Source organism: Lactuca virosa, chromosome 9 (genome assembly GCF_052849685.1).
Source record: "Lactuca virosa cultivar CGN04683 chromosome 9, Lactuca_virosa_CGN04683_v6, whole genome shotgun sequence".
Classification (NCBI taxonomy): Eukaryota; Viridiplantae; Streptophyta; class Magnoliopsida; order Asterales; family Asteraceae; genus Lactuca; species Lactuca virosa.
Genome location: NC_136434.1, coordinates 25,835,642 through 25,854,333, shown reverse-complemented (window position 1 = coordinate 25,854,333; position 18,692 = coordinate 25,835,642). Strand labels below are relative to the sequence as shown.

Genomic DNA, 18,692 nt, shown 5'->3' with positions numbered 1-18,692 from the left:
ATGAGGATGGCTTGAGATGACGGGTACAAGTTTAGGAGTTTTGAAGGACGGAAAGATTGTCCGATGATTTTTCTTGTGTTGAAACTATTTTGTTAGGTCTTTTTGCCTTTGTTGGAACTATTATGTTAGGTCTTTTTGCCTCTGTTGGAACTATTTTTTGTTATTTTGCTACTTGGAATATGGTTAATGTAGTGTTATTTTGCTACTTGAAATTTGGTTTATGTAAATTTTTTTGCTACTTGAAATATGATTAATGTAATGTTTTTTAAAGTTCTGTTTTGTTGATTTTAGGTTCATAATGGATCATGATCAAAGGATACTTCTCGTAATTCTTATGTACCTGTACATCCGTTATTTTTGGAAGACGAGTGTGAAACGATTGCGGGATAATGATTCGGAAATGACGGAACATGAATACACATTAGAGTTATTGCATCGTAATCGTTTACAATGTGTTGAAGTACTACGCATGTCCCATGACTCTTTTGTACGACTATGTGCTCATTTTAGAGTAAATTACTCATTAAAGGACAACAAACATGTATCGGTTGAGGAAAAGATGACTATGTTTTTGATGATGATCGGCCATAATCAACGTTACGTGATTATCAAGCGAATATTTTAACACTCGAAGCAAACAATTCATAATTTTTTTTATGAAGTGTTGGAAAAAATGATGCTTTTCACACAAGACGTTATAGTACCAACTTCTTTTAATCCAAATCCAAACATTCCAGGACATAATAGGAGGCTACGACGGGTTTTCAAAGGGGCGGTTGGTGCACTTGATGGCACTTTGATACATGCTGTTGTCCCTGCTAAGAAACAAGACTTATATAGAAGTAGGGGAAAGGGAGATTGCTACCAAAACGTATTGGCAATTTGTGACTTCAATATGAGTTTTACATTTGTTGTGGCCGGGTGGGAAGGGGTAGCGCATGACTCTAGAATATTATCAGAAGCAGTAGCCGATCCACAAGCATCATTCCCGTTTCCACCACTAGGTAAGTTTTTGTTTTTTTTTAAATATTTTTATCTTAGTTTGAAAATTGATTAGTGTTTTTGCATTTTTTACAGACAAATATTATCTTTGTGATGCCGCGTATGCACACACTCGAGGATTTATGGCCCCTTATCGTAATGTGAGGTATTGGCTTGGAGATTTTCGTCAAAGACGTGCATTGACCAATAAAGAAAAATTTAACCATGGACATGCAAAACTTCAGAATGTCATTGAGCGTGCTTTTGGTGTTTTGAAAGCACGCTTCCCTATATTGAAGATGATGGCACCATTCCCGTTTGTTACACAAAGAAACATTGCCATGGCATGTTTCACGCTACATAATTTTATAAGGAGAGAAGGACTGAGTGATAAGTATTTCGCACGATACGATGAACCCAACATCTCGTTTCGAAATAACAATGTGGCTGTTGATGATGATGAAGACGGGATTCCAACACATGGTACTGCAGTAGTCCATGAATATATGATTCAGTTATGGGATGAAATTGTTGAGCAGTTGATGCACAATATAGATTGAATTGTTTTAAATGAAATTATTATTGTAAAACCAAAATTTTTTATTGTATGACTAATTTAGTTGCATGAATTTTATTTTCAGTGTTGTATGACTATTATTATGAAAATTTTGGGGTTGAAAAATCATTTTAAGTTTGTAAAATGATTTTTTTAAAATTCAGTTGATTTTAGCAGCCTGTAGACGTTAAAAAACAAACAGTCTTCTTATTGCAGACTGCAGACGTTTGGTCCACCTCTTCCGCTGCAGATGCTTGCAGATGTGGTCCGTAGACTGCAGACATTTTGGCTTCAGAAAAACAAACATACATTTTGACTTTAGAAAAACAAACATCACTTCATTCTTGTCTTGTCTACGTGGCTTTTCCAAATTGCTTTAAACCTTAAACTTAATTTACCAATTTAACCTTGACCCATTTAATTCGTATCTCATTCAATTTGATATCCCTATAGCCCTAAATCTCGACAAATCACCTCATCCTCATCTCTCATTTGAACCCTCGATTCCTTCTACCATCTCTGTCTGTAAGGTCCTAAAACGGATCTTTTACCAATGATCAAGCAAACAAACAAACAAAAGAAACTAGAATATGAGTAGAAGAGAAATCAAGCTTGTACACGTTTATTACTGAAAAACGTCTGGTACAACTCGATATACTTGGCCGTGAACTCTGTGGCATCAACAACTAACAATGACCTACAACACCTCTATATATATATATATATATATATATATATATATATATATATATATATATATATATATATATATATATATATATCTATATATATGGAACTTGGGCCGGAAACTAGGTTTACGACCGTAAACAGGCTTACGGCCGTAAACTCACTACATGGCCGTAAACTCACTAACAACCTACTAAACCACAATAAAGACTCAAAAGAACTATTACAATGAAAGCCTAGACCAAACCACTAACTGGACCCTTCAATCCCCCCCTTGGTTTGGTGCTAGCTTGGACTCAGTCTTTATCAACCACCAGCACATCCGACTTCCCCATAGCTCCATTCCACATCTTCTTAGCAATAATCTCGACAACCATAGCTGTGTACTGCTTCGCAGCATGCTCAAAGATATCTTCAGCAACCTTGATCTGATGTAGACTCAGCTGATGAATATCCCATTTCCCAAACTGAAGTAAATCTCTTTTGTCATATAAACGAATGCATCCATTTTCAAGCTTTATGACAGCAGAGGCTGTAGTTTCATCAAGCACCCAGTAAAGCATGGACTTTAAAGATCCATCTGGATGATTCTGAAGAATAGGAATCTGCTTTACTTGATTAGTAATAGGCCACATCACAGATCGAAGAGGTTGATTGGTTTTAGGATCAATTACACTTGGGTATACTTTAATAATCGACTCTGCAGTCTTCATTGAAGGAAAACCCTTAAGCACTTGATCTTCCAAGAAATGCTTGAATTGAGTAGCCTTGGGATTTTGAGAGGGATTCGCAAAAAGAGCCTTTGATAACTCTGAAAGATCAATCCTGGTCTAGGAATGAAAATCATGGGCATCTTTATATAATTCTGTGTTGCCACTTTTCCGTCTCACGATCCACATATTTAAAGTGTCGTGAAATCCCCATGAGATGATCCCTGATCTATCACCATATACATCCGTAAAGCGATTCTCTCCAAGATCTGTAACGGTGATGCTAGGCTGATCCCCAGGAGCATTCTGATCAAAGCTCTTTTTGAACAACAGTTGTCTCTTCTCAGCAGACTTAGCCAATTTGGCACGTTTCAAAGCCACAACATTCGGAGCCTGTGCTGGTTCTTTATCAAAACGATCTACAACTCGAGTAGTTTGAACAGGTGGTGGAACTATGGGAGCAGCTTGATTAGGAATATAGATCCTTGGCTCATCGACAGACGTCTTAAATCTGTCACCAAGTTCTTCTTCCAGCTTATTCTTTAAGTCATAGTAACTGGCAGTCAATAGACCAAAGTGAGTCTGAAGATCAGTAATCTGCTTAGTCTTCAGAGCTTTGTCTTCTAGAAGATCAGCAACTTGAATGGTGAGCTTGGTGTTTTCAGTCTGAAGGTCAGTAACCCGGATATCAAGCTCTATATTCTTCTGATTTAGTACGTTGATCTCCTTCTGTAGTCCAAGAATAGTAGGATTCTCTTCTCCAGAGTTGCCTTCCCCAAAAGATATTCCTTTACCACGGGAGGGAGGCGTTGAGGAATGTTCTTCAGCCAAATGTGTGGCCAGCCTCACTGAAGCAGCATCATGATCGGGCCTGGGAGGAGAAAATCCTGCGGGGATAGAAGAACCACCAGCTTCATAAGTGGTGCTAGGAGCTTCACTGAAAGGTTCTGATGAGACAATGGCAGGAGTGGTTATCGGTGGTGTTGAAAGGCCTTGAAGTACACCAGAAACAGGAATTCCCTGTCTAGGGTCACGTCTTCTTCTTTTCAGAGGAGGTTGAGAGGTCTGTGTTGTTGTGCGATCACTCTCAAGCGGCTCAGATGTAGGAGAAACAATATCAAGGGGAGGAATCCCTGACACTGTCACCATAAGAGTTGTTGTTTCAGCCACTTGTTTGGTAGTAGGAGGCGTAGATTCAAGAACGTCTTCAGTTTCCCGTATCTCCGTTGCTCGATGAGCAACATCATTGATATTGTCAAGCAGCGAGTTGAGATTTTCACTTGACAAGAAATCTTCATTACTTCCAAACTTTAGCGGAATTTCATCCTTATCGAAGCCAGAAAGATCAAGATCTTCGTATAAATCAGTCTCAGTCCCACTCTTTGAAGACCCTTCATTATAATCACTTTGAACTGGAACTGATGTCAGATCATGTTCCTCTGCCACACGAGCATTTGGAGCTACTGTCTCTTCTCTTTCTTCATGATCTGACATGGTGATAACATCATCTTTTGAAATCACCCTCTCTGAAGAAGTAGGCTCAGAGGATACTTTGTTTGAAGATCCATGAGACTCGGATGATTCGTTTAGCTCAGCAAATTTTTCCAAACTTCACAAGCGGATACAGTCCTTGGAAAACGACCTTTCCCCTGCGATTCTGCTTTATAAGCCCAAAAGTATGGGGACCTAATGACTTCATATCTTGGGTATCTCCCTCCTTGACCATCTCCGGAAATTGAATATTGATGAACAGTTGGATGAACCAAGGATACATCAAGAAAGTATCCCGGGTTATTGCGTTGATGTTCACCATGAACTCGTCTAAAATAAACTTTGAGAAATTGAAGTCTATTCTGGCAGCAAGAGAAGCAAAGGCTCCAGTGTCCCTTAGAGAAATCTCGTCAGCTCCAGACCTTCTCCCAGAAATGCAGCTCACAAATACATGAGCCAAGAATCTCCAGTATGGTGGCAGAAGCTTTTTCACAGTGGGAGGAAAGTTGCGTTCGTAACCCATCTTCTCAAGAACCGTCTGGGCATCTTCAATCCCAATCTTAGTAGGAAAGTCAGATCGATCATCAATCAGCAACGCTTCTCTGATGAATTGTTTAGTAATAGCAATCTTGTAACCCTTCACAACAGCTTCAACAGTAACTGCTCTGTCATCATCTGTCTTCAGTTTGGCAGTCCTCCAGAATTCCCTGATGATATTCTGATAAACCACGGGATTCACAGTAATAGCAGACGCCAAGAAGCAATCCCTCGGCCTGTGGATCATCGACCTGAATTCTCCATGAACAACAGGAGGATCAGCCAGTACAATGGCCAAGTTGTGCATGTCAGCGAACTTCAAATTTGCCATTTGATCTGCACTAAAACAAGCCAAGTAAGAAAACAAAATTATTTGAGCAATTAATGTTTTAAGTTTTCTTAATTAATCAATTTAATTTTGGCCTTTTTTTTAAAAAAAATTGTTTTTACCAAACTGGAGTTTACGGTTATCTAGGGGTTTACGGCCGTAAACCCATGGCCGTAAGCTCATGGTCGTAAATGGAGTTTACGACCGTAAGCTCATTGGCCGTAAGCTCTTGAAATTCATTTTTCTTCGATTGAAACCCTAAGATTCGTCGATTTCATGATCAAAACACATATTCACGGTCGGAAACGGAGTTTACGGCCGTAAGCTCTGGCCGTAAACGCCGAAAATGGTTTTTCTTCGATTAAAGCCTCAAAATCCGTCGATTTGATGAACAAAACACATTCCCACGGTCGATTTTGTCATACCTTTGAGATGAACCGAACGATTTCACAAAAAAAAGAGCAAATTTTTCCGAGAGGAGAGAGAATGGGAGAGGGTTTACGACCGGAAAGAGGAAAAATGAGGAGTGGAAGGGTTTCCGGCTGTAAACTCTCCTTTTATACCCTATGCGATTTTACCTGTCTTCCATACAGTATAATGCACAGTCCAAATCCCAAATATTTTTCAAAAATAAAACTTTTTGAGGATTTTAAAAAACTAAAATTAAAATTAAAAATAACACAAACTAAAAATAAAATAAAAATAAAGATAATTTCTAAAATTTAAGAATTTAAAAAAAAAATTAAATTTTGACAATTATAAAAATAAAAATAAAATAAAAGTAAAAAAAATAAAAATAAAAGACTAGATTTATCTCAACAAACACTGAATATAATTTTGTGACATTGGGATCAAAGTTGTTAGACAGCCTTAATCCACTTGTCGGTACCTCTACCTTCATGTCTATGTCTGGTCGATCGCCGGTATTGTGATCCACTTAAACACGAAAAATTTGTGATAACTTTGGACAAGCTAAGAAAGACAAGACATTTTTGATCCTATATACTTAGATAAATTTCCTAGGGACCATTTAGCTGACGACGACCAGGGATATTGTTGTCCACCTAAATTGAGCAGTGAGATTTATAGACAATCTGTAAGTGTTCAATTTTAATTGTACTAGAACATGTTTCCCGCTTCCTGATATGCTCCAGTAATCAAGGACTTCCAGAATACTCCTTACATCGGGTGAGCAGACAATTATTAAGAGAGAAGATAGATTTAGAATGCATATGTTGTACACCCAGGTCGGATCTCTTCCAATCGCGCAAAGGGTGAAACATATGACTAACTGAAGTTTTAGAGGGATTGAGAAGAAGAATGATGCATATACTGTGTACCAGGTCGGATTGAAAGTCACGCAAAGGAGACAGTATATGGCTAACAGATAGAAAGAATTGCATAGATAGAAGATGCAGAGAAATAGAATTGCATATGTTACAGTCCAGGTCGGATCTCTCGATCATGCAGAGGAGGCAACATATGACTAACAGACAGACCGAAAGAAAATAATCTTCTACAGACCTAATTTATCGAAATTCCCCAGTCACCCCATCAATACCGTAATTAAGGACAGAATCCGCACATCGAGGAAAAGTTAATCCACAGTTCTAGATACGAGTCTTTTAATGTGACCATTAAATTCCCATGTATATCTCCCTGCTCAACCTATCCAAGCGTCGTATTGTCAGGCAAAACAGATCTAACTAGGTCAAGATTTGTCAAGTATCTGAATTCCTTAAGTTCAACTCTGCCTAGTCAAGTCCATTTAGAATCTTTCGTGCCTACCAGCGCATCGAATCACAGAGCGTAGACGATTTAATTTTGGTACGTTACGCAGATTCAGATTGCCTGTTATCACTTGATAATATCACTTCCCGTCACAACACCTACAAGCAAAACTATTAGCAACAATTTTTTTTGATTTTTTTGATTTTTTAATGTTTTTGGATTTTTGAATTTTTTAAATTTTTGTTTGGTTTTTGTTTATTTCTCCCCCTAAATTTGTGCATGGGTGAGAATGAAATAAAAATGCGCAAATTTAAACTAATTTAAAACAAAAATTAATCCTCAAAACGAATCATTTTCAAAAATCCCACAAGCACATCGAATCGAGCTTTGTTAAAAGGCTTGGTGAACAGATCCGCCACATTATTAGCAGAAGGAACCTGTTCCAGCAGGATGAGCGAGCGCTCATAACAGTCTCTGATAAAATGAATTTTGATATCAATGTGCTTGGTTTTGGAATGTTGGATAGGATTTTTAGTAATTTGAATCGCAGCCTCATTATCACAGTAGATGGGGGTTTCTAGATAATTCAAACCGTAATCCAACAGCTGATGTTGGATCCAGATAACTTGAGAGCAACAAGCAGATGCAGCAACGCATTCCGCTTCTGCTGTTGAAGTTGAGACGGTATGTTGTTTCTTGCACTGCCATGACACCAGCCTGTCTCCAAGGAATTGACACCCTCCTGATGTAGATTTCCTGTCAAGCTCACAGCCTCCATAATTACTGTCAGCAAAAGCATATAAATCAAATTCGGAATTTTTCGGATACCAAAGACCCAATTTTGGGCTGCCTTTGATATACCGAAAGATTCTCTTGACAGCAATAAGATGTGAAAGTTTAGGATTAGCCTTATAACGTGCGCATTGACAAACTGCAAACATGATGTCTGGACGGCTTTCAGTAAGATACATCAACGATCCGATCATCGATCTGTAGTGTGTCTGATCTACGGATTCGCCATCAGTATCTGGATTCAGCAGGGGTCTTTCGGCCATTGGTGTCGATGCAGGTTTTGCGTCTTGAAACCCGAACTTCTCAAGAATATCCTCCACATACTTGGCTTGATGGAGCAGGATTCCGGTTGAATTTTGTTTGACCTGAAGCCCCAGAAACATGGTCATTTCACCCAACGAACTCATCTCAAACATCTTTTTCATCACGCCTTCAAACTCTTTACATAGTTGTAGACTTGTAGACCCAAAGATAATGTCGTCAACATAGATCTGGACTAGAATCTGATCATTACCCACATGCTTGATGAATAAAGTTTGATCGATAGTGCCACGAGAGTATCCATGCTTGAGCAAGTGCTTTGTGAGAGTCGCATACCACGCTCGAGGAGCTTGATGTAACCCATACAACGCCTTGTCCAACTTGTAGACATGATTAGGAAACTTCGAGTTAACGAATCCAGGGGGCTAATCAACGTAGATTTCTTCCTTCACCTTGCCATACAAAAAGGATGTCTTGACATCCATTTGATAAACCGTGAAGTTCATGTAGGAAGCATATGCAAGGAAGATACGAATAGCCTCCAAGCGAGCCACTGGAGCATAAACCTCTGTATAATCAAGACCCTCGACTTGTCTAAACCCGCGAACCACCAATCTTGCTTTATTGCGCACTATAACTCCAGAATCATCTTGCTTGTTTCGATAGACCCAGCGTGTGTCAAGAGACTTTTTGCCCTTTGGTAACTCAACCAATTTCCAAACCCCGAGCTTTTCAAATTGATTTAGCTCTTCATGCATAGCGTCTACCCAGCTGGGCTCATTCAAAGCCATTTCAACATTCTTGGGCTCTATTTGAGAGATAAAGCAAGAATAGAGACATGTATTGACATCTCCACTCTGACTTCTGGTTCTAACTCCATCACCCAGCTGACCAATGATGTTGTCGATCGGATGATCGCGTTGAATTCTTGAAGGTATGTCTTGGCTGATATCATTGAGTGAAACGGGAAGAGTGTGAATGTTGAAACCTCCATCATTTGCTGATTGTTCCACATTAGATGAATCTACTACAAACTCATTAGCAATTTCTTCAGGAAAGAGTAGTTCCATAAAAGTTGAAGTGACAGCGGAAGCATCTCTAGACATGAACTCTCTTTCAACAGGGGTAAGAGGTGTAGCATCAGCATCAGGAGTAGCATCTTGAACTGGAGATTTTGGACTACCAAGTGGAACAGAGGACTCCCCCTCAGGTGTAGCAGATGACTCCCCCTCAGATGGTGAGGAGGTTACCGTTGGAGGTCTGTAGACAACTTCTTCATCTTCATCTTCAGAAACATTCTTCGAACCAGAGGAAGACCCAGATGAACCATCTGAAGACACATTTATGGATTTGAAAAGTGATGTGTAGTCAAATAACCAATCAGGACCCACTCGAGCATCCGTTTCATTCTCCTCCAGCCAGCGCACGTCATAGGATTCGACAATCTGCTTCGTCTTCTTATTGTAAACCCTATACGCGGTGCGTGCAGCATATCCTACGATATAACAATCATCGGCTTTGCCATTGAACTTCGGGTTGGATTCCAGGTGAAGAAGGGTGCAAGGGCAGCCAAATACACAGAAATGACTGACTGAAGGCTTATGACTATATAGAATCTCGTACGGTGTCTTCATCTGAGCTTTGTTGATTAAAACTCGATTCTGAACGTAGCAAGCAGTGTTAATCGCCTCAGCCCAAAAGAAAACAGGTAACTTGGAGTCACACAACATTGTCCTTGCAGCGTCTTTTAATGTTCTATTTCTCCTCTCAGCAACACCATTTTGTTGAGGCGTGTGAGCAGAGCTGTATTGACGCACAATTCCCTTTTCTGCGCAAAAGTGATCAAGAATTGCATTCTTGAATTCTGTTCCATTATCAGTACGAAGCGCCTTCACTCGGTTGTTGGTTTGGTTCTTAATCATCACAATGAACTTCTTTATCAGATCAGCAACCCCAGCTTTGTTGGATAAGAAGAAGACCCACGTAAAACGAGAGAAATCATCGATCACAACTAGACAGTACGAGCTTCGGTTGATGCTCAGGACGTTGACCGGACCAAATAAGTCCATATGCAATAATTGGAGCACCTGACTGATTGAGTTAACTTGTTTTGGCAGGTGTGGTTTTCTATGATGTTTTCCCTGGGCACATGACACACACTTCTCAGAAGTGATAAAGTCTCTGACAGGTAAGCCTCGGACCATCTCATTCTTCGCAAGACGATTTAGATTTTTAGCGTTCGCATGACCGAGTCTTTGGTGCCACAACATTGCGTTCTGTTCGGAGACCTTTGAAAAGAGGCAAGTGATTTGTTCAGGAATGTTGCTGTTCATATCAATAATGTAAGCATTCCCATCCCGCTTAGATTTGACAAGAATCCATTCTTCCGGGATGACAATTCCTGGCTTGAGAATCATGCACTCCTTGTCGGTGAAATGTGTAGAATAACCTTTGTCACATATTTGAGACACACTCAACAAACTATGTTTTAACTCGGGAGCAAAGTTGGCATTCTCGAAACTTAGCACTCCATTTGTAACAGTTCCTCTCTGAGTGATCTTGCCACCTTCTCCTCCCGCAAAGGAAACATATCCCCCATTAAAATATTGAATGTTGCTCAATTGGGAGATGTCTCCTGTCATATGCCGGGAGCAGCCGTTGTCGATGTACCAAGGTCTGACGACATTCCTTCGCAACTGTCCCTGCAAAATGAGCGGGATCATTTAGATTTGGGAACCCAGGTCATCACAGTCCTGGGTTTTCCCTTTTCTTTCTTAGATTGATCATTATTTAAAATCTTTTCAGAGGATGCTGATGATGGATCGGAAGTTAATTTGGGCATCCAATGATATTTAGGTTTTCTAACAGTCACAAGTGGTTTTGAAATATGTTTCTTATTAGTTCGCATTGAGCATCTGGAAGTTCTACCAGAAGTGGTTGAAGATCCAGAATTGCTCTTTGACGAAACCGATCTTGGCGGAGCCTTGTTCGGTTTTGGCAAACTGTTTGAGACTTTGTTATGAAAAACCTTTTTATTCTTTTGAAAAACCGCCCATTTTTCTACTTTGATCATCCTTCCAATCATCATCCCGAGAACGAGTTCTTGAGGACTTTCTAGTTAAAGACCTTCCTCTAGATTCGTTCTCCCCTCTTGGTGACATATAAAGCACAAAAATCCTATTTTGACAATTCCTAGCTATATGACCACCAATACCACAATTAAAACAAATCTGATTATTATTATTAAAACTGGTACTGCCTGTCTCAGATTTATTTTCTTTATTGACACCCTTACTTTTCCCACAAGAACATGTGTTACAAACAGGTTGTGAGATGAGTGAGGGTGCATCAGATGATGTGACCTGTGGAATTGGCGTGTTTTCATTAGAAGCATCACAAACATCAGGATTATCAAACAATTCATCAAACACTTCAAAAAAGTTTAATTCAGCAGAAGCAGATGCGGAAATATCACAAAAAACATTGTTATTTTTAACATCAGAAACAGAAAGTTTTTCATTGGAAACAAAAACATCAGGTTCAGACTCAGTTTTATTATCAGAAACAGATCCTTCAACTTCGTGTTTTAACTGATCTAAGGATTGATCTGCAGGGGAAGTAGAAAGGTTAGTACTTTCAACATTAATAAATCCTCCTGAAACAAAACCAGATGGCTTGCCATACACCATTGAAGGTTCGTTGGCAATCTCCTCTTTAGACAAAGGGTTATACTGATATGTATGATTAAAAGGAGGAGGTACATTCTCGTATCCTAAACCCTTTTGCTGGTTTTGTCTGAACTGCAGGCAATGGTCAATCATGTTGGAAACTACCTCACTTGATACATCAAACCTTTTAAAATCAAAATTTGAAGTTTCAAATTGTCTTTTTAATGTATCAAGCTCAGTAATTAACTCATCATTCTGTCTCTTGATATAATCATAATGTTCACATTTGATACTGTAGTCTTCCTAAATTCTCTTAAAGTCCTTAATTTTTGTTTCTAACTGGGCCTTTAGGGGTTTTTGTCCTTTTCTAAGTTGATAGCCGTCATATCTAAGGTCATCCACTTCTCTACGTAATGATTCTATTTTGTCACGAAGAGTTTTAACATAATCAATACATGCCTGAGAGCAAGAAGGTAAACTTACCTCACTTTTCTTGGGCTCGAAAGTAGAAGATACCATCAGTGCAAACTGCAGCTCCATCATCTTTTCTTCAGGATCAGCTACAGCATTCTTCAAGGGAGCATCATCATTGATTTGGGCTAGGTGAGCATTTTCAGGTTTTGAAATGTTCAGAGCCTGAATCTGGTCCTCCCAGTCAAAAGACTGAGCAACCATAGCAACCATCGTCATGTCATTGTTCAACCTTCGATCCAGTTTCGGGCACTCACGAGCAAAATGACCTGGCTCGTGACAGTTGAAACATCGCAGTTTCCCTTATTGAACCCTAACTTTTTATTAGCATTCATCCCCCAGTTGTTTTTCCCTGTCTTTTTAGCAAACTGCTTCACCCTGAATACTGCCATAGCAATTTGCCACGTAATATCCATCTCTTCTACATCTTCTGGATGAATCTGATCCAGATCAGCAAATGACAACTGAGGTGGAAGCTCTCCAGCTACAAAAGCATTATAGCAGTTAACAAGTCCTGTGGCGAGAGCAAGATTTTCATCACTTTCCTTCGTATTTGAGGAAGAGGCTACAACTGGCACATTGGATAAGGGAACAGCTTGTGGGGTGACAAACGACTGGCCTTGAGAATGAGGCATGGATGACGCAGCAGTAAAGGTTTGAATCTGAGGTTGTTGAATAGCAAATGCTTGACCTGAGGAAGAAATGATTGATGAAAGAGCATGGTTAGAGGAAATCCCTAGGTTTGCAGTCGAATACGAGTTCACATGGTTAATCCCTCGCTGTTTATCATCTATATCACACACTTTGATGATCGCCATTGTTTCAGCAAGAGTGAGATGATTCAAATCCTTGGTCTTCTTAATGACAGCTACATTCATGTCCCACGACTTTGGAAGAGCATTCAGTAGCTTCTTGTTTATCTCTGAATTGGTTAAGAAGATTCCAGAAATGTTCATCTCAGTAGTGAGAGTGGTAAATCGCTGCAGATGTGCCTCCAGGGTTTCTCCAGGAATATAGTTGAACATATTAAACTTTTGATGCAGCATATCCTGGCGGCTTTCCTTCATGTCTTCATTTACTTCATACACCTCAATTAAAGCTTCCCACAAATCTTTAGCTGAAGTATACTCTCTGAAACCTTGAGCTATATCAGGAGATAAAGCCATGGTCAGAGTGGCCAAAGCCCTTTCCTGTTCTTCAACTTTCTCAAAATCGTCATCTGTATAGTTCTCAACTGCTTTGTCAATCACTTGTCCTGCAACCATCATAGTAATTCGGACAGGATCCTTGATGATGCTTCTCCAAACTTTGAAGTCTTTCATTTTAATATACTTTTCAATCCGGTATTTCCATTCAGGAAAACCATTTGCAAACAATAGCCTCGGAATGCGTGTAGTTGTGCCCATGATAGAATCCAGTTCATGATGATGTGTTTGACTTTGAGAATCCATTGAATATTAATTTTAAAACAAAAATTAAAATGAGTTTCCGGTCAGATACTTTACGGCCGTAAACTGAGTTTACGGTCACTGAGTTTACGGGTGGATTTTCGGTCCAAGAGTTTACGGTCTTGTGTTTACGGTTTTTGAAGCTTAGTTTACGGTTATTTAAGATGATTTGTTTACGGTCCAAGAACACAGTTTACGGTGTTTGAATGTTCTTGAGTTTACGGTCGTAAACAGGGTTTACGGTCGTAATCTTTTGGCAGTAAACTCCCAGAAGTTCTCGAAAACACGATTTTGGAGTAGATTCGATCCCTTTTAGCAGTGAAAATACCAAAACCAATTTCGAACAGTGAAGAATATAAGTTTAAACGGCTGAAAACTCGATTGAATGATGCTTTGACACCGGTCTTGCTCTGATACCAATTGTAAGGTCCTAAAACGGATATTTTACCAATGATCAAGCAATCAAACAAACAAAAGAAACTAGAATATGAGTAGAAGAGAAATCAAGCTTGCACACGTTTATTACTGAAAAACGTCTGGTACAACTCGATATACTTGGCCGTGAACTCTGTGGCATCAACAACTAACAATGACCTACAACACCTCTATATATAGGGAACTTGGGCCGGAAACTGGGTTTACGGCCGTAAACTGGCTTACGGCCGTAAACTCACTACAGGGCCGTAAACTCACTAACAACCTACTAAACCACAATAAAGACTCAAAAGAACTATTACAATGAAAGCCTAGACCAAACCACTAACTGGACCCTTCACTGTCAACATTGAAAAAAAAAACAAAAGATCCTCCATATGGTTTCATATACACGAGTTATTACCGGCTCACGTCTATTGCCCATCGAGCCCTAAAGTCCCTGCTCCTGCATTGAAATCCACCTGTTGTTACTACCGCCTAATTTTAGGTAGTTTTGTAAGTTCTTTTTTCCATCAACGGACCTTCAATTTCAAATTTTGCAACTTAAATGGTTTCTCTTTTTTTTCCCTCTTGATCGAGTTAAAAATAGTGTCACGAGTTTAAAAAACAAGGCTTTTGAAAAGAATAAGAAGAAAGATGATGTTTGCTTATCTGATTTGCAAGATTTTCCCTTGGAATGCAATCTTGAGAAGCTTTCTCCAACCGGATTAACAAGCATGTCAAGGGTATTCATGTATTTTAGGGCTATTATGTGCACACAAGATGCAGTTGAGAATAGGTAGTGGTGGTGGTGATCAGTTATGGATAAGAGATTCGTTGAAAATGAGGAGACGATGGTGATTAGTTATTCAACATTTTAAATTTGAATTCCCCTTAACATCTGTTGAAATCACGATGAACAATTATTCACTCAAATCTATTCTATATATGTATATCTATTGATCTAATTTTTTGGTTGTGCCGATGATCTGACTCCATACGCCAATAGCAGTTGACTTGCCGGCCACACGAAACAAGATTAGGGTTCACTTGGTATGTTTTCCCATTCTTATTTTATTTTATTTTATTTTATTTTTTTATTTTATTTTTTTATTTGAACTATATCTTTAGATTTCATTAATTTGTTCTATTTTGGTGAAAAGAGGATTTATGCCATCGATTATATGAAATATCGTGACTTTTTTGTGAAGTTTATTGTAGGTGTCAATTTTTTTTATAAGATTTCTTATTAGGAAATGGTTTTTGCTTTTTTGAAGAACATATTGCATAGGTTTACATTAGTATTTAAGGGGCGACATGTTCTCTACTATCTACCTTCGTTTTGAGTGTCATGGTTGGAGATTTACCCTCGTGATAGTCTTTTATACCATTTTTGGTTTAAACAAATTCATTCAATTGGTTAATGGTAAATTGATATTTGTTCTTTTCACGATTTTTGCAACTAATGGTTTGTAATTTAGATGATGGTATCCACAATGCACATAACCTTTTTGTGAAAATGCCTAAGTGAATGTTTGTTGAAACAAAAATTGTATGCTTGAAAGTTTATGTCACTAACGTATGTATATGTAAACATTGTTATATTTATCTTAATTTTAATATTTTTTTATTGTCAAGTTAATGTCTCATTAGCTACTTCTGTTAAGGTTTTGATCTCACACAGTAAAAGAAAAGATAAGAACGATTCTGTCATTGGCTATCCCACCATAAAATACCCATTTATTTGGAAAATTTCATGATTATTGTAGTTAGTCTTTTGGACTATTATTATGTACATATCCTGTTTGTGAAAAATACCTAAGTGGATGTTTTTTGAAACTAAAAGTGTATGCTTGAAAGTTTATCTCACTGATATGTGTATGTAAATATTGTTATATGTATCTTAATTTTAATATTTTTTTCATCGTCAAGTTGGTGTCTCACTAGATCCTTCTATCAAGGGTTTTCACACAGTTAAAGCAAGATAAAAACCATTTAAAAACCAATTAGTTCTCTTTAAAGCTCTTCATATTTGAAAAGAATGTCATAAACATTGTGAATGCTTCTGAAGTATTTTGAAGGCTAAGGGTATTTTGGTCATAAAATAAAAATACATGAAAAAGAGATTTAGACTTAACTTGATGTGATTTTGTAGCTTTTTAGATGAACATAGCGTTTTGGTCATACTCATTTATATTGTTACAGATTTGATAAAAAAATGATTATTTGGTTGAACTAAAAAATACTCTTTTTATTAGTTGAAGTAAGAGTACCATTCATGAAATGTTGCTGCATGATTTGATTGACTACAGGTTTTTGCCGACCACTATAAAAATTGAGTTTTATTTACTACACATTTATATTATTTGTAAATTATTGCAAGTGCTTAGACATTATAGCTACTGAGTATTAAGTACATTGCCGGTTACAAATTGGTAATAGCAGTAAAATATTTTGACTAGATGTCATTATGGTAAAAAGTTTAAGAAGATTGATGTTATTAATAAATTTAAAGTATATGTTTGTATCAGAAAAAAATTAACTATTTTGCTATTTCTTAGAATCTCATTAAAGTAAAAGGATAGATTGTGTAAATTATATGTATTTAATTGTTTACAACAATAGCACAAAAATGCAAATTGTTGATTTTAGTATTAAAATTGTTTAAATACCAAATAATTTAGTTTTAAACAGAGTTTAACTTTTTATTTATTTATTTTTTTTTTATTGTCATTTACATAAAAAAAACTAAGATTTTTAACTTTTTTTCACAGGTTCTAAATGACGACATATATAATGAGAAAGTTGTCAAATCTTATCTTGATGCTCCTGGTGCAATGTTTTCTAGCGAGTTACTAAACTTGGTTGCAAAATTTGAGGGGGATTATCAAAGTTGGTTGCTATCGGTTGAATTTAGGGTGTACTCTTAGTAGATGTTATATTTTTAGATCTAATAGAGGGGAAAAGGCAAAATATAGCAATTTACTTTTGTTTGTTTCTCAAGTTAGCATCTTACTTTACTTATATCTTTATAAATCTTTTACTCGTGATTTCCACAGGTTATAGCCTAGTGTATATAATATTAAAAAAAATGACCTTATCGAAACACGAGGCTCTTTATGATATTTTTAGCAAATAACTCTATATATTATCTCTAAATATTATTAAAAGAGAAACCTTATGATATCATCTTAAATAATCTGGATCATTGATTGTATTTCAATCTTATTTTTTCCACCCTTAAATCAAATTGTTGACATCATCTTCCCCATATGAAATGTATTTAATTCCAATAAATGCTTTCCAATCGTCAAACAATAACTTACATTCGTTGAAATAAAATGTATTTAATTCCAATAAAAGCTTTCCATATTTTCAAATCTTGAATTCCCAGTTACGAAGATTTTAATATGGTTAATTTTAAAAGAATATTACTAACAAACCATTTCAATCAAGGCATTAATATCAACCATTAATATAAATCCGTTTATATTAGTAAACAATTAATATAAAATCTATTTTTATTAGGAAATCATTAATACCAAAAACTCATATTCAAATAATCACATACATATATGATTCATCTCTGAATCCACGGCTCACACTTATTTTCAATCGTTTCTTTTCTTCAAACCTTCTCCTACAAAATCATTCTTATTGCTTATAACTTCCATCCTCATTCTCTGCTTCAAACATTCGCTCTTGTGCACTAGAAGGTCAGTACCTTCTTTTGTTTTTTATATATTTTTCGATTATTTTTTGTTCCTATATCAAATATATGTATTCATATATTTCCGTTTTCTTTGTCACAAATTACATGAAATCAGTTAACTACTTTTCTGAAACTTTTCAAATAAACAGGAAAATATATTACATACCTTTAACAAAACATAATTTAACTTTCTTGGGAACCGACATTAATTACGAAAATGTTACTGTTATATATTAGAGATGATTATGATTTTTTTTTTAATTTTTATGTCATAAGAATCCGGTTAATTTTGACATGATTTTAAAATATCATTGAAATTATTATGTTTTTGTATATCATACCAACCTACTTTTTTATCTTTATATAGTAACAATAAAATTTATAAATTTACACAACAACTATACATATTTCGAATTTTGTAATATTATTATATCTTACAAAATACAACTCCCTCCAAAATAATTTTCGCCAGTAATTTCATCCATAATTTCACCAAATTTAAATTTGTATTTTCTTTATATAAAATTTTGTAATGATCCTGATTTTTTTCCTCCAAAAGTATATCAAGCATTTACGTCTTAGATAATGCTAACCCATTATAATTATTACTTTCCAAAAATATATACGTTTAATGAGGAATTTGATTTAATGAAGGAAGTAAATGTTAATTAAAACGAGATATATATTCCATAATTATTACACGGGTTTATTAAAAAAAATTAATATCAAGGTGTAAACATTAAGCATTTTTAAAGTGAAATTTCAGAATACATTCAAACGATGATGTTGTACAATGAAATATAAAATTGAATACACTGAAAAAAAAACTATTAAGACAGTCAATCTTGAAAATAACATAGTTATGAAAAATTATAAAGTAATATAAAAATTATAAGATGTTAGGA

General features: G+C 36.7%; 1 protein-coding gene across 1 annotated transcript; it reads left to right on the top strand.

Annotated features, from left to right (window-relative positions):
- Positions 1 to 673: 673 nt before the first annotated feature.
- On the top strand, positions 674 to 1,541 carry LOC145139054 (uncharacterized). The gene is made up of 2 exons (XM_079073009.1): positions 674 to 1,004; positions 1,078 to 1,541. Exons 1-2 carry the CDS (start codon positions 674 to 676, stop codon positions 1,539 to 1,541), a joined length of 795 nt encoding a protein of 264 aa, XP_078929135.1.
- Positions 1,542 to 18,692: the final 17,151 nt, after the last annotated feature.